We start from the raw sequence: 22,985 nt of genomic DNA, 5'->3' as shown, positions 1-22,985 counted from the left end.
AGATCAGATCATGCAAAATAGCCATTATAATGACTGGTGCCAATCTACAAAACAGTTATTTCATATAATTCAAACTAATAATTTGTTATTTTGTGATTATGGTTAGCCATTGGAAGTAAATGCTCTAATTACACTTTATTCTTAGGCATATGTATTGTCGAGCAAGTCAATCTAGTGACATGCTAGATGTCTATCAGATTTTATTAGTTGAGTCTTTTCTTTAGATGTTTCCTTTCCTATATGTAGTGCTTTCTGAAAAACATCTGTAATCAAATCCACTTTACCTATATGGACATCAGAGCAAAACACACAGACTGAAAAACACTATTCCTTCACTTTATCCATTTACCTTGGCATGGAGCTAAGCCATAGACATTTTGATTTTCCAATACCCTTTAAAAAATTCCAATTTCTCCGCATTTAAAAGCTATTTACCCCTGATAGATTGCCTTATTTTTCATCAACAATAAAATACTGACTTTTAGAAAACAGAAGCATTCAAACAAGTGGCCTTCTATGTAGGAGACATAAATGCAATTAGAAGGAAAAAGGAACAATGTAGGGGACAGGAACTAGGGCTTCTGGCCTGCGGTGCTTTGCTAAGTCATTAAAGAGTTTTGGTCCACCTACTCTTTTTTTTCATATGACAAAAGTAATAGACAAAGTAGTTTTTGTAAAAATTCATGAAAACAAATCCATGGCTTTATGATTCTGGAGAAAGAAGCTGACCATCCTGCATTACCTTCTTCTAATTAACATTTTCCAGAAAGTAGATACTAACTGATATTTTTGCATTCCTCAGAATACTTGAACCCTGTGGAGGAGAACCCTTTTGTTTCTCGGAGGAAGAATGGAGACCTTCAAGCTTTGGATAATCCCGAATATCACAATGCTTCCAATGGTCCACCCAAGGCAGAGGATGAGTATGTGAATGAGCCACTGTACCTCAACACCTTTGCCAACGCATTGGGGAATGCCGAATACCTGAAGAACAATGTACTGTCTGTGCCAGAGAAGGCCAAGAAAGCATTCGACAACCCTGACTACTGGAACCACAGCCTGCCACCTCGGAGCACCCTTCAGCACCCAGACTACCTGCAGGAGTACAGCACAAAATATTTTTATAAACAAAATGGACGGATCCGGCCTATTGTGGCAGAGAATCCTGAATACCTCTCTGAGTTCTCGCTGAAGCCAGGCACTGTGCTGCCTCCTCCACCCTACAGACACCGAAATACTGTGGTGTAAGCTCAGCAGTGGCTTTAAGATACAGACACACCCGCTCCAATTTCCCTGCCGCCTCTCTTTCTCTTATGGTCTTCCTTCTATTCCCAAGGCCAGTAGATTTGACACTTCCCAATGGAAGATATAGAGATGCAATGATAGTCATGTGCTTATCTAACTTGAACACTAGAAGGAAGAACTGAAAGAGAAAGACAGGAGGAACCACACTGTTTCTTCATTTCTCTGCATGGGTTGGTCAGGAGACTGGAACAGCTAGAGAAGGGCCAACAAATAAAAGGCAATACTGCCTGCTGTCAAGCTAATTCTCAACGTTTTCTCTTTCTTCTTTCTATTTTTTTTTTTTTTAATGCAGATGCCTGAAAGACCCATGCTATCTGTTCCTATCTGTAGGAACTGATGTATGCATTTACACTATCCTTGGAAATTGTAATGAAGTTTCCATTAGAACAAAAGGATAACCTTTTCTATAACAAATGGGAGTAACTGAAATTGAAAATCCAATTTCCTTTTCCAACAGTTTCTATCCTGACAAGCAAGAATGGCCAACTCAGCTTTCATAATTTTTTAATCTCTCTAAAAGTTATAACTAGTAATAATGTTTGGAGGGATTTTTTTTGGTCTTTTTGTTTTGTTTTGTTCTGACAGCTTTGATCTGTCTCTTTATATTACTTTTACCTCCCTATATTTTGACTTTAATTTCTAATTGCAAATATTTTTACATCAAAGTTTCTTATGTGTTGCTATAAATTGACAGAATTGTAAAAAAAATATTTTATTATGGTGAAATGACCATTATTTTAAATATATGGCCTTTAAAATAGAAGGGGAGGCCAAGATATTAGTTAAGTGTAACATCAAATCTAACTCTCATGTTTTACACTATGGAATATGTACCCCCACATCCTTTACATTCTTCAACATTTTCTTCTCCATGAATGACAGTACTTGATAGGCAGTTGGTAGTGTAAAGAGTAAATGGGAAACTAAGAGACAGTTCTATGTGGTTCATGAAAACTACTGACACTTTCAGGGGTGGTCCAATGGGGAATCCATTGAACTGGAAGAGACACTGGATTGGGTATGTCTACCTGGCAGATACTCAGAAATGTAGTTTGCACTTAAGCTATAATTTTATTCGTTCTCTTTCTGAACTCCATTTTGGATTTTGAATGAAGCAATATGGAAGCAACCAGCAAAATAATTTAAGTACATTTTTTAAAAGAGCTAAGATAAGGAAAGACTGTGGAAATGCCAAACCAAGCAAATTAGGACTTTGGAACAGTATCCAAGAGATTATGGTGAGAGGGCCAGCACATTATCAACAAGTGATATCACATTTGCTACGCAAGAAAAGTTATCCAGTTTGTACACTCCATATGAAGGAATGCAAGTAAGGATTGGCTTGACTCCATGGAATTTCTAGTATGAGACTCTATTTATATTAAGTAGAAGGTAACTCTTTGCACATAAATTGGTATAATAAAAAAATACACAAACGTTCACAATTTATAGATAGGTTCTTGGGTCAAAAGTTGTAAATAAACATGAAAAATTTCTCATGTAATTATTTTAATATCCAACATACTAATCTTTTGATACTTTGTATAATAGTACTTTCTTCAAACACATCATCCTAGTTCTAGAGCCATCTTTTTATGTATCATTTTAAAGAATACCTACTGAGTTAAGATGAGCAATGGGAACAAAATGGTAGGAATGAGTCTCCAGGAACAAGAGGCCTACGGTCAATAATTAGGAAAATCTGGTAGTCTCTCTTTTCTAGGAAAATCTGCTTGAAGAGTCATTTGGATTTAAAAAAAATTTTCGTCTGTTAAAATGTTGACATCAAATTCAAGTCTATCACAAAAAAGAAAGCCATGAGACTAAAAATCTCCATTGGTAAAGCAGAGGGTTTACAGAGAGAGAAAAAAAAATGCAAAGAAATCTAGGTTTCTGCCTATTTTGAAAAAATAAGTGAATCCATCTATTCAACTCCCTTATTTTTTCAACTGGTATTTATTTAGAGTCTACTAAAAGCACTGTGTATGTGGGGAACATCAACATAAATGCAATATTATCCCTAACTTAATTATTTTAAGTCAGTTTATTTGGAATGAGATTGAATTTCCCCGTAAGTTCAAGGAATAAGATTTTATGGACTATTTTGTGAGCAGTCATCATAAAATCAATTGTTTGTTAAAAGATCTCCTGTGAACTCATTTGGAACATGAATTAAACAACCTGCAAGTTACTGAAGTTGACAAATAGTATAGTTTCAATGTTATCATCCAAACAGGAACTGGTAGAAGGATATTGCCTCACTGATTAATTGGCCTATTTGGATTCTAATTTGACCATTAGGTCACTGTGGGTGTTGGTCTTTGGCCAAGAAATTTGGAGGTGTCAGGACTGGTTTCTTACTAAGTTATGAGAAATAAGGTAAGCTAAAAGAGTGACGAAGAGCAAGGGAGCAGTTTGTCAGATCCCTGCTAGTGAGGTTCAACTATGAACTTTTCTGGGTTGAAGACATAGAATGACTTAGGGCCTACAGCCCAAGAGCTTTCAACTCTCCCACCCATTCAGAGGAGTCTCCAGAGAAAGAGACCTCACATCAGTTCTTATGAAAATTTGGATATGAACCTCCCTTTCTAGATAAATCTCTACCAACTTACCATGGACAGCACCCTTGTTGGATACTAGTACTTGATTTTTTTCCTTCTGATTTCCAATATTCATATGGTTTCTACTTGAATATGGAAAAAAGAATCATTTAAGAAGGAAATAAATTTTTATTTTTATTTTTTTACTGTTAAGGTAATAGAATGTATTCAGTGAATGTAGTTTCCTTTATTTTAAGAATGCAAACCCCTTACACATCAGGTAATCTACCACTAATAACTAGAGATAGATCCAAGTATAATTCAAAATGACCCAAAATGCTTCACAAAAATACTTTAGTATTCCTTTTGAATGATTTCTGTAGTACATATTTTATTTCAGTTGTTTTAGGATTTCTTTCTTATTTCTGTCCCCCTGGAAAAATATATTTCAAAGTTTATGAAAGGAAGAAAAAAATACAGTTTTATCTGTTCCAAAAAAATAACCTATTCAATCCAATAGAGTGAAATTTTAAAATACCAATTGAAGGCTGCAACGTGCATCCGAATATCAAATCCCAGAGCCTAATTGTATCAATGCAAATATGCAGAACCAATTAAGTCAATTTGAGAAAAATTGGTACTAAATTTACACAGACTGTATTTTTTTATTAAATCACCAGATTTTGTAGCTTATACCTATCTTGGGAAATCCAACCTACAGATAAGGAAAAACTGTATAGCTAAATGGTTGTTTAAAGAACCATTCTTTAGTTCTTAGATGAGAAAAGATGTTCTCTAAACCAGAGTAGACCCAGAACCACAAAGCATTCTGCACCATAAAGAGAGATGCTTGGACTACTGAGTAACACTTGGTCTTCCAAATTATAGCAGCACAGGTTAGGGTGAGAGTTCTTTCTCAAGTAATATTCTTGAAATAGAATAAAAAACAATGCAAACTCAGATTTTATTAAAATATACAATCTTAGTAGATCATGAAGAACAACCGATTGTTTGTATACAGAGAAACAGAAGAGATAGCGCTCTAAGTGTTATAATGTATGTGTTAATACCTTCTAAAAGTAGGATGTGACAAAAAGATCGTGCATAGTCCTGATGCCGAGGTCAAATCAGTAGAAGGTCTGTGAGGTTCTGCTGCTAGATGAAGTCTGAGGGGCTATCAATATGCTTTTTGAAGTGTCAACATGAAAAGAAAAGTGAAATTGTTTCAGCCCGACAGGGAAGGATGTAAATACATGTTTTCTAGAGCTATCTAACCCTTGTTTCAAAACTTGAATTATTCATCCATCTATAAATGTTGATTATTTAACTAGTATGTAGTTCATAAGGTAATAGAAAAGGTGATCATGAGAGCATGTATATAACTGGGCAAAACCATGATAATGCTGTAAGATGTAGATTTAGTTAGGTTATCAGATATTAAATGATTTTAATATTATTAAATAAATCAAACTAGAAAATTAACCACAAAATATTAGGTAACAAGATAAAATGCAGGATAATGAAAATGTAGGATGGATTTTGCATAGTAAAAAATAAGTTTGCCATTTAAAATTGTTATTTGTTAGATTTAGCTGAAAGTAGACATATAAAGAGCTGGTTCCACTTGTGAAAACTTGCTTTAAAGCATTGCAATTAAATTTTGTTCTCATTCTCTTATTCTTTTAATTGTATTAAGTGTAAAGAGAAAAAAAATTAATTTGTATTGCAAACACCACGTTGCAGAATTTAACAGGCAAATAGGTTACATGACGTTAAGCAAGAGGTCTTCAAAAACGAAGTAAAGGAAATGTAAATGTTCTATTACCTTATGCAGAGACAAAGATTGAGTGGTGCCATTTAGTGAACAAACAAAATACATTTAACTTATGAAATGTCCCTTTTTTCTCACGATACCTTCCCATTTCCAGAAACAAAAAGAAGCAATTAGTTAACAATATTCTGATAAATAATGCTAAACCAAGCATTTCAAACTGTTGTTATTCCCATTGTTTTGAACTTTAGTTAATAGACCAGTGATTTTTAATATTGCAAACGAGAAGTCCAGCTGTATAAACTTCTGGTCATTAGAAAGCCAGAGAAACTAACTTCTACCGTATATGCCAAGGGCAAGAAAATTCTGCTGTGCCTCTCATTGTGTATATGGACTTTGAAAGGCAGCCTTGTACCCATGTAGACACGTGAAGGCAGACTCCTGTCTCCTGATTGCCATTTGCTAAAGAACAAATGACATTATACAGATGTAAATTAGGCGTGATTTTAAAATAACATTTATCAGTCGAGACCTTGATTTTACTAATATTACAACTGGGGCCAGCTTTTATACTTCTGGGTAGAATGAATACGATTTTTTCTAATCCCAGAGATGCCTTTGCAAGAGTAGTTCTCTCCATACTTACAAGCATGAAGCTGTTGTGGGCATCATGCTGGGTCAGGAACACTTGCATTTGTATGGACAAATGGCTTTTAACACCATGGGCGGCTTCATTCTTTTCATTACAAAGCAAGTTTCTATAAAATAGTAAAAACTTCAGACACTGTTCAAGTCCCACTGCTTTTGTAGAGGTACAAAAATGTAGGATGTGGTCACTTTTGCAGACTCCTGCCTCACCTCCTTCCAGCCAGGTGATATTTTGGGCAGAAGAAAATGTTTCTCTTTCAGTTATGAGCTGAAAACACTCTAAGCCCCAACTTCTTGGGGTAGTTTTATGCTTCCCTTGGAAATTACTGTCTAATGACCAGCTTTGCAAGTAAGTGATTATCTTGTTAGGAGTCACAGAAAAATTAATTTCTCTAGACCTTAGAGAAAAATACCACCCTTCCTCCTTTCCCCATTGGCACAACCACCTCTGTTCTCTTCACTTTACAACCTTCTTCAAAGTGGCCCTGTTGAGGCTGTCCCTCTCTGAAGCCATAGTGGATCTCTGAGGTCCCACACATTGCTTTGTGAAACACTGACTTAGCCTCTGCCCTCAAATGCCTGACTTTTCTATAAACGATTCTAGCAAAGTGGACGCTGTTTAAAATACTTCTCAAATAAATTACTGCACAGAGTATACTTTCTGATATTAAAATTACTTTTCTCCATAAAGATCAATTCTCTTACTATATCCTTCTCTGCAGGAATCTGAGTCGAGTCAGCCCTGTGACAAATCTTGAAACTCACATATGTGCACATACCCTTGGCAGGTCTTAGATTTAATCTTTTCATAAAAAACTTACATGTAATGAGAAGTTAGCTTTGCCAGCAAATTAACTTATTTACTTTACGTATTTATTTTATTCCTGATCGCAAATATTTTACAGCTGCTGTAATTTTTTTCACAACAAAGAGTCTTATCATAAAAGTAAAGGTTATTCAGCTTTGAGAACCACCTGTAATCCTCTATTGGATCATTCATCTATCTGATAAATATATAATGAGGGCAGTTTCACTGCAATGAAAATCCATGTTGTCTGATAAGTTGCCACTTTTTTCTCTACTTTTGATCTTTAAGGACTTTTTTATTTCAATGCTCTAACAAATCTCACCCATATCATGAGAAGTGGTTATATTTGTACACATATACAAATATAAGAAAACAAAGTTTCATACCTGTAGGCAACAGTCTGACTTGTCCAAACCACTTTGCCTTTACTGCTATTTTTATTCCTAATATGTAGATGTTTTCCCCTTAGCCTGCGGCTCTTGTGAAGGAAATCAAATCATACCTCCTATATATTGACATAACCTGGTTCTCGAGTATCATTTCCAGATTCTTCCGTTAATGGGGGTTGTACCTTTTCCCTAATGTGAGAGTCATTTTCCTGTATATTTCTGGATCTCTCAGGGGCTGGGAGGGGGGAGTGAGGGGACTACACCATAGCACTCCAAGAACCCTTTTGGGATTACTCCAGTAATCAAGTATGGAAGTTATTTTCTAAATGTAGATATGTAAGCTGTTCTTTTAAAGTAAGGTACTTTGAAAAATGTAGCATAAACTGGTACTGCTGTTAAATGGGTCGATCATAAAACTGAGCAGCTGTGTGAGGGCAGCTAACTTTGAATGCACACCTCACTGGCCGGTGTGTCTACATCTCCTGTTGTGAGCACCAGGGACTCTCGCATTGCTGCATGTCGAAACTGCATCTTTACATGGTATGACTAGCTGTTCATCTCCTTAGGCACCATTACAGCAAGATCAAACAAAAATGAGATCGGTCTGCAAGACAATTCACAGCACAAAAAAAAACTTAAGTCATGTTAAATCTTCACTCAAACACTCATCTCATACAAGCATCCAAGTAGTTGACTAAGCTCAGTTCAGGTGATAAAGGGAGACATTTTACCGAAAAGGCAGAGGCTTAAGGTATTATATATACATTCGTATTCATTTCCTTACGTTCTTAACTTGCAAACAGAAAACAAGCCCTCTCTCTTGTGAAGTATCTTCAAAGGACAGGGGTGCAAAAATACCTAGCTGGTAAGCCATCAATGTTTCATTTAAATCCCGGTGTTCAAAGTTAGCTGCCTTTTTGAAATAAACAAAAAAATACTACTGTATGTTTGAAAATGTGAATAGTATTTTTATAGCTTGTTAAAGACATGGCTAGTTGCATTTGTAAATAAGGGTAATGTTGCTTTGATTTTCTTTTGTGGACATCTTTATTTGGGACATAATGTCTTTAGGATTGATTTGTATATAAGTAATTGGCTTGTGATTGTTTCCTTTTGGTTGGAAGTTATCATTTGACATTACTTGTGATTCTGTGTTCAGCACTATTGTGACGTGTTCAACCTCTGCACTCGCTTACACAATAGGATATGCCAATTGTGTGTGGTGTAATGTTATTTTGATTTTTTTTCTATTTTATCTATGAAGGATTATGCACTTAACACATACTAACTTTTTTAATGTTAGGTATATTTTTAGTATAATTTCCCTTATTCTTTCTTCTCCGCCAACCCTTCACCCCATTCTACTTTCCTTCCCCCAGTTTCTGTTGTTATTTGAGAATGAGGGACAAACAGTATTTTAAATTTCTGTAATTAGGCTTTCAGTTAGTTCTCAAGGATCCTCTCTTGGCTCTTGGGAAAGAATTGTACCTGTACAAGGCAATTATAGAATGCGACCTGCTTTGCCTCATTCCGTACTGATCATCCCAGCTGAACAATTTGAAAACTGTTCTGCCTTTTTGTTACATGAATCTGTCAGAAATATATTTTTAATTTAATATAAATGAAATTCAATAAAATATGAAACAAATGTTCTCTTTTGTGTCAGAAATTTGTTACAAGAAAAACCAATTAGGAAAGAAGAGGATTTGTTCTAGATTTAATAATTTGAAGATGTGACTGTGGGCTTATTTTTTCCACATTTATGAATGTCATTAATTATTCCTTGGAACTCTTTGGTTGTTTGGAATGTGATACATTCCTTATGTTTTTGCCATCTAGAGCATATGCCTACTGATGTGTACAGACTTACTCCTCTGTGCAGACTATGCTTAATTAACTGGTTGGTTTGTTTTCAGAGAATGATATAATGATATAATGATATAATGAATGATATAATATAATATAATATAATATAATATAATATAATATAATATAATATTTGGTAGGTAGTATCCAAATAATAACATTTTCTTATAATATTTTTTCATTCTGCCCTCTTTGCAATTTACTCAAATGGTTCCAGCAAATCTTTTGTTAGCAAGAATATCAAAAATCAAATGTTAGTACCATGCTTACAGAGAAGAAGAGGGAATGGGTCCATAAATAGTCAACGAACTGACTGCTGATTTGAGATAAGCCCACAAAAATGTGTGAGAGTAATTTTAGAGAGACTGATGATATGAAAAGCTTCCTCCTTCAAGTTTCTTATTTTAACTTTTCTATTTCAAATATCGTTTCTTACTCCCTCATACCTCCAAAGTGTAAGAACTTTTAGATTCCAATAACTTCTCATTCAAGACTCTATCATTACTCTTTGAAACTACCATGGTTATTTGATTACATAGGATCTCAAATGGGCCAGTGGATAGAAAGTATATGATTCAACAAAAAAATGGAGTAAGTTCTCTTAAATCTATTCAGATATAGGTCTTTATAGATCCTGTTGTAGTCAACAGGATCTACTATTTGCATGGACACACACACATATTCTCTTCCTTAAATGTTTAGACCCATTTATTTGGGATCACTGTCATTTTGTTGTGCTCAGAATGACATATGTCAAGGCACCACGTATATGAAGCCATTGATAGACTGAAGAAGAGGAAGAAACAACTTATGTTTCTAATACCTTAAGGTACAGTTGACATTTCCAGTGGCACCGTATTAGTTCAAAGCACAAGTTGCATAGAGCTTTACCATGTATGAACTGATTCCCATACGTTGATTCATTGGGCTCACTACTCCCTTTTGAAATAAGTGTTATTGGAATACTTCTGTCATCGGATGAGGAAAATAAGACTAAAATAACAAATTTAGAGTCATGTGACCATTAATTGGTTATATTCACCCTCAAAGCTGCATCTTCTGATTTAAATATCGTTCTTTCTTCTACTTAACCACTTCTCTTTCTTCCTCTGCAAAGGGGAACCTCAGTCTGATCACTCAGTACTTTATGCTGACACATTGACTCAATTTAAGACCACCAGTGGTCTTCATCAGTACCTTGACAACTGATCTGATAAAACTGAAAACTTCTCTCTACTTTCGCAAACTACACAAGAGCAACTCATCCGTGATGGAGGGTCATGTTCCTTTCATTGAAGGAACATTGAAGGATTATGACTCATAATCATAAGTAAACAGATTTAAAAAAAAATGACTGTGGGGAGAACCTATGGATTGTGTCCCTTTCTCAGGGTCTTCTAAATCTGCCTGGTAACAGCACCACTTGTTCCCTCCATATTTCAGAGAATATATGTACTATACTTAGGTCTAGTGCTTTTATTATATACATTAATATTAATATAATTGAGATCTCACATGAAAAAACTAATTTATAAATAACTTGGTAAATCTTCTAGGATTTACTACATGCTAAACAGTCACTGGAAACTTTTTCCGAGAAACAACATAGAATCTGATCCTGACCCAATGACAAAACTTCAATTAAAATGATGATGGTAAAAGGGAAAAAAATTATGGAAAAGCTGTGAGGTATATAAGGGAGTAGAAGGTTAGAATCCAAAATGAACGTCACAATTCAGATTTGAATTCACAGTTTAATTGTATAAGCCCTGTTTTGGAAAGATACATATATCTGTATACAGATCTTCCTTGACTTATAATGGGATTAAGTCCTGATGAACTCATAGTAACTTGAAAATATTGTAAATCAAAAATGCATTAAATACACCTACCAAACATCATACTTTAGCCTAGACTATCTTAAATGTGCTCAGATCACTTACATTAGCCTGCAGTTGTGCAAAATCATCTAATACAAAGCTTGTTTTGTACAAGGTGTAATTTATTAAATACTCATGTAATTTATTAAATACTGCACAAAAAGTGAAAACCAGAATGGTTTTAAGTATATCAATTGTTAACCCTGGTGATCACATGGCTGACTGGGAGCTGTAGCTCACTGCTGCTGCCCAGCACCATGAGTATTTATTACATACCACTAGCCCTGGAGAAGATCAAAATTCGAAGTTAAAATATGGTTTCTACCGAATGTGTAGCATTTTCTCACCATTGTAAAGTCAAATTCAAAGTCAACCCTTTTAAGCCAGGGTGTGTTTGTATGTACATATACATGTATGTATACATATACACAAATATCAAGAGAGAGAATATATAGAGACAATATACTACAAAAATATTTAGATATTTTTATATATTACAGATTTCATACAGAGTCTCTATTTTCAAGTGATTTCACTACACACCTCAAGATGTATATCATACTATAACTTATACTCATAAAATTGTAAACTGAGCGGGTGCATAGTTAGCTAATTGTATTTCCCTCCACAGTATCATCAAGCTGCATGATAAACCATGGGGAGCAAAACCACTAGACAACCATCTTAAGATTAGAAACAGAAGACTGTCACCCAGATAGCAATTTTAAAGCTATAAACAGAACAATTCACCACAAGATAGCAATCAGGAGACTGTAAACCAAATGGTACACATGAGACATGTGAATATTGAAATACCTGCTCTTGCAAGTTACCCACAGATTTTTAAAAGAAATACACTTATCTCCCAGACCTGTTTCTACCTATTTATACCTCCAAGAGAAGTAGCATGTTGTACAAAATTATACAATCCAAGCTTTAAAAACATATCCTATCAGCTGTCCACTGATTACTAGAAGAGGCACATATGTACCATAAAATATCTTGAAGATAAAATCTTAAGATCTCATTCCAATTGTCTTAAATATCTCCTTATGTCATCATCTTCCATGTATTACAGGGATTTATTAATTCATCTTGCCTTTACTCAGTGCAAAGCTATTGTATTTGTGCAGATTTCCAGCCATTGCAACATTAAAATAATAATAAACATTGAATATCTCTCTTATGTCTGGCCCTCTATGAAGAACTCTATACTCATTGTCCTGTTTGATGTTCACCACAACCTGTAAGTTTGGTACTATTATTTTCTTTTTCTCAGAAGTGAGAAAAGTAAAATTCTAGAAAGGTTCAAAAGCTTGTGCAAGACACACAAAAAGTGATGTAGCTGCGACATGTATCCGCTTGACATCAATATACTTTATCCCAGAAGCTGTATTGTATTTTCTTGTAATATTAATGAGGGAGCAGGTATGATTCTTCCTCAAGCATTTAAACTCAGTGCAATAATCGTGTTTATTTTTTCCATAATAAATTGTAGTGTCTTTCCCAAATCTCCAATTTATCCAAAAGCAGCAAACATAAATAGACCAATTAAGGATTGTTCAAAACTAATTCAAAATATATTCCTCCAATTTAAAGTTTTCTCTTTACTTTATCTCAGGGGAGATAGCTAAATTCTAGGGCCTTTATTAATTAAGATTCAGTAGCAATGATAAATTAACCCTGAAACATCATTGGCTTATCATTAAAGCTTATTTCTGCTATGAGATATGAAAGCTTTCCTCCAAATGGTCCTTCAGAAGACCAACCATTCTAGCTTCATCTGTGGCTCATCTATCTCAACCTGTTACCTCCATGATTGCTGTAACAGAGAAAAGGATGTTGGGGGGGCTAGATAGGGGCTTTCAATGCCGCAGCCCAGAAGTGACTTATCACTTCCGCTCACAACCCATCACTTAAAACTAGTCACCTGGTCCTACTCAAGTTCAAGGTAGCTGTGGGCACACATATAGATATTGAGGGTACATAAATTCTTCTGACACATGGCTGATGTAGCATTATATCAAAGAAGGAAAATGTCTAGTTCTTGTCCAATACATGATGATGGCATCTGTTAGGATATATAATGTTGCTCTGGTTATTGATAATGAGCCTTCTTCTTACTCTATCTTACACTGAACTGTTTACATTCCTATCTGGTGTCCAGTTATTTGGTCTAATGCATATCCCAGTATCCTATACCCTTAATGTGACCATGGTTCTTGGGTTTTCCTATAAACCCCTGGACCTTTCTACAGGCTGCAGTAAAATTTGCTTACACCACTTTGAGGATCTAGAAACTTAGCCCTGCTACCTGCAGCTCCACATGCTGAAAACTCTACCCTATTACTCCCAGCTCAAGGATAAGTGAAATTCTATGAAGATACTTCTCAAAGTTTCCAGCAGAAAGCGGGTAATCATTTACATTTCCAAACCTAAGGGAGGGTGCAGAACAAAAATCATATTTCTATGAATAGAATCAAATTCTATTCATGGGCATCCACCAGAATCTGCCATTTTCCTCTTCATCTCAGTGTGTCCCCTCCAAGTCAGGGTTTTATTGATTGCAAAGGGGGATTGGTGTGGAAGGAAGAGTATTGTGAAGAATTGGTTCTAGCTAATCAATAGTTTTCTAAACAGTGAATTTAAAAACCAAGTTTCTATTGTTTTTCTAGTTCTGTTCCCCATGGTGCCATGGTGTCCCATCTTGTGGCACAGAGAGTTTCTCACTGGGTGAAAAAAAAAACTGGGAGGAACAGTTATGTAGGTAGTATGCTGAGCAAATTAAATGCATCATCTCACTTAATCTTTATAAATTATAAAGTTAGAGCTTCATTTTAACATTTGTTAGTTTCTGATGATCCGGGGATATAATAAATGACCCTCAGATAGAAGGAAGGCAGGATTCTTTATTACTTCCAGCTGTATCAGTGAAAAGGCTACCATGCAGGGCCACCCAGGGGAGTACACCCAGAGGAAAGAGGAACAGAAAGCTGGAACTGAAGGACACAGCTTATATGTGGCCAGCCAGATGGAGTTAGGGAGGTTTCCTGGGCTTTCTATAGATTGTTTTGAATAATTCTACAGGCCTCAGGAAGAAGGATGTTTGGCATCTTGGGGCCTCTGGCAAGTGGATGAGTGTGTGTGTGTGTGTGTGTGTGTGTGTGTGTGTGTCTGTTGTAACCCAGGAGTGCTAGAGTCTGATAAGGGAAGGGATTCAAGTGTAGGTTTAACAAACTTCCCACAAAGGAGTATTGAGAATTTTTAGCCATGATTTCAAAACTGGGTCAAGACAGCACTTATTAAATATTACACTACAAGCTGTCATGGTTTCCCCTTTTCAGTCCAAGTAACTGAAATGTAGAAGTGTTAAGTCACTTCATCCAAGTCACACAGGGAGATCTTTGCTGTACGACCTCTCTAAGTGAAGCCATTATCTTATATACTCTCTCTTATATATTCCTTAGGAGGGCTTTATCAGGCTTTCTTTTCACTCTTCATTTTGGATCTTTTCTTTCTCCTGTCTTGAATGCTGTGTCATTTGCATGACCACTAGGAGCTATCATGTGTTGAGTTTCTGTGAATACACTTGTCCAGGCTGGCGGCTCAGACTTAAATTTCACTTTGTCACATTTTGCTTTCCAATCTCTTGGTCCTTGGGACCCAGTTGTCTACCCCACTTGTCTCCCGGAGTTTCAGGGGTGAGAAAGAAGGTATTTGGGGAGGACAGAGAGAAATTGTACTTACATTATTTGAAAAATAAATTCAAAACTTTTTTTGAAAAAAAAATTTCCCATTAAAAAGTACTGTATTTATTGATATTGTAATTCTGGTAAAAGAGCATTTTTGTATCCGAAGGGTTTCTGCATATTCTGCAGAAAATGATTGGCTTCCCTCTTGTTACATGCTATACTCCCCAGAACTCTCTCTGAATGACAGATCAAGTAGTAATCATCCTGAAAGTACTTAATACTCCAATGATCAGAGGGGTCAACTTTACTACCGTTTGACAAATATGCACTCTGTTCCAATGTTATTTAACAGCCTGAGCTAATTCAAAGACTGTATAAGTTGAAGAATTATATGATGAAAAACATTGATATCTTCCTCTTAAAATAGAAGGGACGTTGCTGAAAAGATTTGAACACTGACCTGGATTGAATTGGAATTCTCACTGAATATAGTCACAGTGTTACCATCGTTGTCAGAGAACAGATAACAAAGTACTAATCAGATAATTTGCTGTTTCCCTGCCTACTCAGATACTAGGCTTGAATTTTAAGATGAAGAAAGAGAAAATATTGGAAAAATAGTTCTGGTAATACCAAACAGAGGAATAAGATAGAGACAATTTAATCAAATAATATGGTTCTAAATGAGCTAATCTGCTTGAAGATATTTTTTCAAACTGATATTTGCTTTTCTTTTTCTTATTTTAGTCTTCTGAGAAAGTTTTAAATTTAAGAATAATGACCAAATTCATCACTCTGATAGTAAAAGCTCATTATTATAATCTGATCCATTGATTTCAAGTTCCAAATGCCCACAAAGCAAAATTATACTGTCTAGTGAGTGCACTCTGATTCTCCCATTCCAGGAAACTCCCAGAAATCTAAACACTTGGGAAAATTCTATTCACCCAACAATAGATATGGTCCCAGATAGGGGATATAGGAAAGGCTTGTGTGCAAAGGAGAAACATATAGAAATGGATGTTGTTGATTTTCTAGTAGTTCTACAGAAACAGCTAAAATGTTATGTTACCAAAGTAGCTTTATACCTGAAGCATAGTCTATAAAATTTCAAAACATCTCAGAGATGTTCAACAAATGATTAATGATTTAAAACTGTTTCCTGGGATCCCTGGGTGGCTCAGCGGTTTGGCTCCTGCCTTTGGCCCAGGGCGTGATCCTGGGGACCCAGGATCGAATCCCACATCGGGCTCCCGGTGCATGGAGCCTGCTTCTCCCTCTGCCTGTGTCTCTGCCTCTCTCTCTCTCTCTCTGTATCTGTCATAAATAAATAAAATATTTAAAAATAAATAAATAAAACTGTTTCCTAGGTGGAAAAAGCTGAAAGAACAAAATATAGAGAGAGCAAGGGACAAAGGTCCAAGGAAAGAACCAATAACTCTCAGGACAAAAAAACTATCAGATAAGTGACAGAGCATCGGTGATTAGTCCTCTAAATGATTTCTCCAAATTAACTGACACCGAAGACCCAAAGGAACAAAAGTGACTGCTGGGGTTCTAGGCAGTTGGCTTCTTTCTGTTGGTTTTCCCTGCAGCCACCATTCTCAATCTTGTGCCTGGGTACCTCTCTGGCACTCTGGGCTTTATTCTCACTACTGTTTATAGTACTCTCTACTTCACATTAACATTTTGCTTCTCCAAGCTGGGGATGTAGAGGGGCAAACTCCTCATGTGACAAAAAGAGAAGGCCATTGAGATGAGCCTCTTAGATTCAGTTGCTCTGTAAGATTGTTAAACAAATGAATTCTAAAAAAAAAAAAAAAAAAAAAAAAAAAAAAAAAAAAAAACCAAAAAAAAAAAAAAAAAGAATTCTAGACAAATATCAAATACCGTCTTGGTAGGGAACAGAAATGGTAACACAGACCACATGGCTTGGGAATCATGGGTGGGATGAAGAGGCAAAGTTGTGGGGGTCTGACTACCACCCTGAAGCTTTCTGATTCACTACAAGGACTCATGAAACTCAATAGCAAGCTATCTTCACAGCCAGGAGCAAAAGTAGCCAAAGTTATAGGAGAAAAGTATGCATTGGAAGGAGTCCAGAGAAGTCAGGCCCTGGCTTCTGAGTCCTTCTCCTTCTCTGATCACACAAGATGCGTTTTTCCCTCTAGCTGGGAACTGTGGAGAAGCTTGCAAAGTGTCTCTGCCCAAGGAAGCATGCTCAGGTCTCAGGATCCAAGGGTTCTATGGAGAGTGGATCATGTAGGCACGTCCTGCTATGCAACCAACCATGGTAACTGAAATTCAGAATCCCAACAGTAAAATCAGGAACATCACCAGTCCCCCTGTTTGCGTAAATCAATGCTGACAAATTCTGACAAGCTGGCACAGCATGCCCCATCGTTCCAGGCATACATACACCATACGACATCATCAATTAGTAACATAAAAAGGATTCTGAGAGGCACATTTCCAGAGGTCAGTTAAGGGTCAGTAAGGGTCAGTAATGATTCCAAGCTCCCGTGGAAACATGCAAAGATTAAGCAACCAGAGCTGATATGCTCACTCTTTCCCCGCATCTGTGTTGGCATGTTTGGGAGTAGGATGGGAATGTGACCCAATGATTACATTCCTCTGCCTGTTCCCTTACCCAACCCACAGCTTAAGGGAGATATTAGTGAGTATCACTCTTTGATGTTGTAAAATACGGCAGGTTTGACATTTAGGAAAATTTTCAAATTGAGAATTTGAAATTCAAATGAAATTTCAAATTTCAAATTTTTAAATTCATTTTGGGGATAGTAAACAAGAGAAAGATGGTATGATGAGCTGCTTTGTCTTTTTTCCCAATGAATAAGTGAACCCAGGAGGCCAACTTTGTATTATAGTCCTTGAGCAAGGAGGTCTAGCCAAGTTGTACTTTCCAGGCACGATGGAAATGACCCTAGAAAGTCAGAAGATACAGCACAAACTCAATATCTTTTTTAAAAGATTTTATTTTATTTATTTGAGAGAGAGCAGAGTGAAAGAGAGAGCACGAGCAGTGGGGAGGGGCAGAGGGCGTAGGAGAAGCAAGCTCCCTTCTGAGCAGGGACCCCGATGCGGGACCCCATCCCAAAGCTCCAGGATCATGACCTGAGGCAAAATAGATTTAACCAACTGAGCCAATATTTTAGCTACTTTAGTTTTTAGTTTAAAAATAATTCATATTTTTTTGTATAAAATGAGGAAATACAGATGCAGCGAATAAAAATTTTAAGTAGTCATATGCCATCATATCCTTGAATACACTCAGAATATTTTTCAAACATGAGATTGTTTGCTATATTGGCTTCACTTCTTTTTCATCCTTAACATATCATAATCACTTTCCAGGTCCATAAATACTCTTTTAAAAGTTTGTTTATAACAGGTACATATTCTTATATTGTCTGGATATACTACATTTTTAACCCGATTCTTCATTGATGACATCTACATTGCTCTGGCCTTTCGTGTACATTGTACATTATTTTCTTAGGACAAATTCTTAGAAGTAGGATTTTGAAGTCTATCAATGTGCACATTTTTTAAGAGACTGTGAAAGCATGTTTTAATTTGCCACAATTTACATGTCTGGCTTTGGGGGATCTTTGTGGACAAACTTAGAAACATTTGAAACAAAATAAAAGCCCACAGGAAGCCAGTATTGCCAGTTCGGTTCTGGAACAACATGTGCCAGTCTTGCTAAGGATGCTGACTTTCAGCTCCCATCTCACAGAGATAACGTGTTGATAAGATGAGCCCTACCTTCTGTATAGCAGGGAACTTCCTTATCCTCACTGGCAACATTTTACCTTAGTGACCCTGGTTTTGACTTTGTTTTTCCAGTATGAGAGAAATGAGCAAGTGATGGGTTAATAAGGCAAGAGATAATTGATCTGAGGCCAAGATGCTTTTCCTTATGAAGATGTCTTTAACACAGGAGTGGAATGAGCAAGGACACAGATTTTGAAGCCATAATGTCTTTTCCTCATTTGAGGTACTTTATCTTCAACCACAATAGTAGCTCCAGAGTTGCATTAGCCATGTATTAGGACCCTGTGAATCTCCCTTGGGGAATGTGAAATATATTCCTTCAGCATTCTTTTGCTACATATCAAATATGCCAGCTGGTATTGATACTACTCTGTGCTGGGGTCCATTCTTTTATTTTCAATTTCCACCCTCACTCCCCCCATCACTACCACCAAAGATACTATTATGGCTGCAGAAAATCAGAGAAGATAACAGATTATATTTAATTTTCTATTAAAAAAGAAACCATAGATATTTAACAGCTGCACTTTGAAGACCAGGTCCTTACATTTACTTACGTGTTTTTAAAATGAAACTATGTAAGTTATGCAAATATCTTCACTGTCCTTCTAATAGTCTTAATTGCTTAGAGCTCTTTGAGAAATAACATCACTCATTCCCCACTGAAAATCAAGCCCCAAATGAACAATTATAATGTATATTCAAAATATCAGTGAGACTGTGCTATCCATTTGAAAGGAGTTAGAATTGGACTCACCAGCCTTTCAAGCGACCACCAAGACCGCTTCCACTCCATTACATATTCTTTTCCAATAGTAGTCACTGCTACTATTTTTATATCATTTTTCAAATTCATGACTGTGCTTTAAATGCAGTAAGAGAATCATCAGTTGAATTTGAGAGGAGAAACATTCAAATGATCTAGATAAATGGGCATTTCTGTGAATGCCTGTACCAAAGTGATTCTGAAACAAAACCCAGGGGAAAGCAAGACCCTGGATAAACTCTAATGGGGCCCTTTTCTAAGAGGACAAGACAGAAATTTGGATTTTATAATAATTTTCAAAAGAAATTTAGATTTGTTAACTATTTATTGAGCAAGCATTATTCATTTTTAGTATATAAATGAGGAATAATAATTTTCTGACATTGAAGAGTAAATGCTTGAGAAAAAGTCCACTACTCAACTATAGAGGTGTTAGAGAAGCACCTATAATTACCCGATGATCAAAATACGGTGTTAACAAGATAGAAACATCACAATAACTCCTAGGCCTGATATGAACCCCCAATTCCCCGGCCAAATTAGGGAAAGGGGAAACTATATCCTTTAACTGTAAAGTTGTTTGCAAGTGCAGGTGACGGTTGCTTTGTGTTTTATCCAAGTGTATTAGATCATAGTGCATTTCCATTTGTTTTTCTCCTGGGGCGTTAGCTGTACAGATAAAAATTTTTCCAGGCAAACTCCTCTTCATTTTCAATGCTATGAGTTTTGGTAAGTCAAATGCCCTGAGTCTAAATGCTTGAACACCTGAAATCAAACTTTCCTGATAAATGTAATCTGGACGCAGGTGAGCATTTAATATTTAGTGAGAAAAAGTAAAGGTCATTTAGCTCTTCAAGGCATATTTTTAAATATTCCAATTTCCCTAGGTGCCAACTATTTGTTTCTTGAACGACCTCGATATTTTACATTCACTAGCCTGGAAAGGTCATTTCCTAGAAATGTAATTCTCTTACCTGGAAGTGTCCATGTTTCTCATTGTTTGTCTGGAATATAAAATATGTTAACCTGCATGTAACATGCCAGAAATAGATGTGTGTGCTAATTTACACAAAGTTCACAGCCCTGAGTTATGTGTGGGATGAAATTCATGCCTATTTTTCCATATCTTTACATTTCTCTCCTACTAAACACTGGGTTTCTAACTTTGTTTTATTAGCCATTGACTATTGAAATGTTAAGTTGATACAGCAGACAAAAGCTCTAAAAAAAAAAAAAAAAAAAAAGACAAAAGCTCTGTTAATTCCACATCCTCATAGGTTTTGGATGCACATGCACCAAACAAACAAAAAACCCTTCAGCATAAAATTTCACTTCTCAAAGCAGTTACACTAAGTTTATAAAAATATACTTAAAAAATGGGATGAGGTAAGAAAAAAATGCCATTGTGTAGCTATTAAAACTTGTATTTACAAAGTAGTCGATAAAAACATTCCTTTGGAGGGAGAAGGGATGTAAAGGTAACATGGATAACACTGAAAAGTATGATGTGTATCACAAGTGGCCTCTTCCCCTCAGGCTTCTTTGGAGACTGGTTTCTCAGATTTTGTGACTATTTTCTTGCATACCTACCTGATTAAGTTTCTTGGTCAGCCACCACTGCCTCTCTTCCTTTTGCTCCCTCTTTCTTCTATTTTGCACATTTTTGTCTGAAGACTTATATTTTTCTGATATCTTTTTGGCCCATCTCATCCTGGGTTCTTCATTTATTGCCCCTTTACCTGACTTGACCTTCCTCCTAGGCCCACTGGCAATGGTTCTGACGGGAGGCAGTAAGGCCAGAGCCTTTGAGACTCCAGGCTGCTCTTGGGTGTTGCCACTGTCCTTGTTTGTTTTAGTAGTTCCACTTTCTGCCTCATATGTCCAGAGAACAAAATTTCTTTTATTTAGGCTCTTAATAGGCTATTAATATTGGATCTCTTCAGTCTGAAGGAGAAATCAATGCCTTTCAATCCACACTGAGATCTATACCTTTGGAGTATGATTCACCTCAAGATGATTGTATTGAATTATTTTTTTTTTCTCTAAATCATGACATTATTTGGGTGGGGGATTTTTTTTTTTAGAAAAATTCTTAAATATGACTTTGAAAATTCATTTCTGATCTACTCGGCTGCCTAACGGCCTCTAGAGAGTTTATTTTCTAATAAATTCTATCAAGTTGTTCCTATCCATCTCTCCTTTCCATTCCTAGATCTGTTATTCTCAGTAACTCTGAACTGAAGAGTTGACCTGTAGTGTTACAGCCTACAAAGTTGTTTCCCTGACTTTGATATAGAAAAGCCATAAGAAGTCCTTGTTCTAATCCCTGCTTAATCTCTGTGTGATATTTTCAAATCATTTAACTTTATTGGGGCTCAGTCCCCTCATAAAGGGAGCAGAATATGCCACACACAAACGTATGACTTTGGGGGTGTAGGACGTGCCGTTCCAAAATATGCCACGTTGGTATATTGATTATTTTGAGCTGTAGGCCCTTGAAAAACAATCAATGGAGGGATATAGTTTCTCTGAACTCTCCTTATCTGCCTACATACAGAACCTCCAAAATGAATTCAATTGTCATAAATCTCCCCAGGAATTTTATCAAACAAGGAAGATTGAGTCTTATCACAAAAGAAGAGATTAGAAGTTCATACTATACCCAGACAAATTGTCACAAATTATCATACCTCCCATCTGTTCTTCTAAGAGTTCATCTTCCCTAAAATCCAGTCACTTTCCTCTAGGAAGCCTACTCTTTCCACATCAAGATGATACGCAAGCCAGAAATCTGAGCCATATTTGAGAGTTACTCATTTTTCCCTCAGTATTTCCCAGGTATGAATGAGGTATGCATGCTAATAAACATATTATTTTTCTCTTGTTAATCTGACATTTATTGCAGAGTTTTTAGGTAAGAACTTAGAAGTGTAGAGGGAAGATTATTTTTCCTCCCCTATATTCATTTATAAAACCTTAGAGGTTTATTAGATCAATACTTCTCAACCTATTTTCCCCACTTGTCTCAAGTGAGCTGTCAGTCTGGACAAGATTGGCTGTTCTCAAGCATTAATGTCCATGAGCATTGCCTAGTGATCTATTACAAGACAAAAGCATCCTGCCATTGCTCTGGTCCACTGGCCGCCCTTAGGCTCTGGATTGTCTACTTGCTCATTGCCAAACATAGGCTTGGGGCTACTCCTTTCTGGAAGGCCTTCTCTTACTCTCTATCAAATATTTTCCCTAGCCTTCAATTTCCAGTTCAATACCACCTTCTTCAGTAGGTCTTTGCTAATCACTTTCTTGATTATCCAAACATCACACCAAATTGCCTCATATTGAATTCTTATAAAGTCATAGGATTACTTACATGGCAATTTTTCAGCCTTCACTTTGATTTTTTTGTGAGCTTGCTTTATCTCTATATTTGATTTTTAAATCCTTGGCGATTGTTACTCATCCAGCCCAAAGTCTCCCACTTTATGTCTAGAGCCACAATTCTCAGATTTCAAGAGTACAAGA

At 36.2% G+C, this 22,985-nt stretch overlaps 1 protein-coding gene across 9 annotated transcripts in view; it reads left to right on the top strand.

Annotated features, from left to right (window-relative positions):
- The window catches only part of ERBB4 (erb-b2 receptor tyrosine kinase 4), a 1,110,465-nt gene extending 1,101,356 nt beyond the window's left edge, over nt 1-9,109 (top strand). For all 9 annotated transcript variants that reach the window (XM_025441721.3, XM_025441718.3, XM_025441722.3 and 6 more), the window contains one exon: nt 803-9,109. In XM_025441721.3, the coding sequence (XP_025297506.1) occupies nt 803-1,248 (446 nt within the window). In that variant the 3' untranslated portion in view covers nt 1,249-9,109. The remainder of the gene's footprint in view (nt 1-802) is intronic.
- The last annotated feature ends 13,876 nt before the right edge of the window (nt 9,110-22,985 follow it).

Source organism: Canis lupus, chromosome 37 (assembly GCF_003254725.2).
Source record: "Canis lupus dingo isolate Sandy chromosome 37, ASM325472v2, whole genome shotgun sequence".
Taxonomy (NCBI): domain Eukaryota; kingdom Metazoa; phylum Chordata; class Mammalia; order Carnivora; family Canidae; genus Canis; species Canis lupus.
Note: the sequence above shows the minus strand (reverse complement) of the source record. Positions and strands in the feature narration are given on the sequence as shown.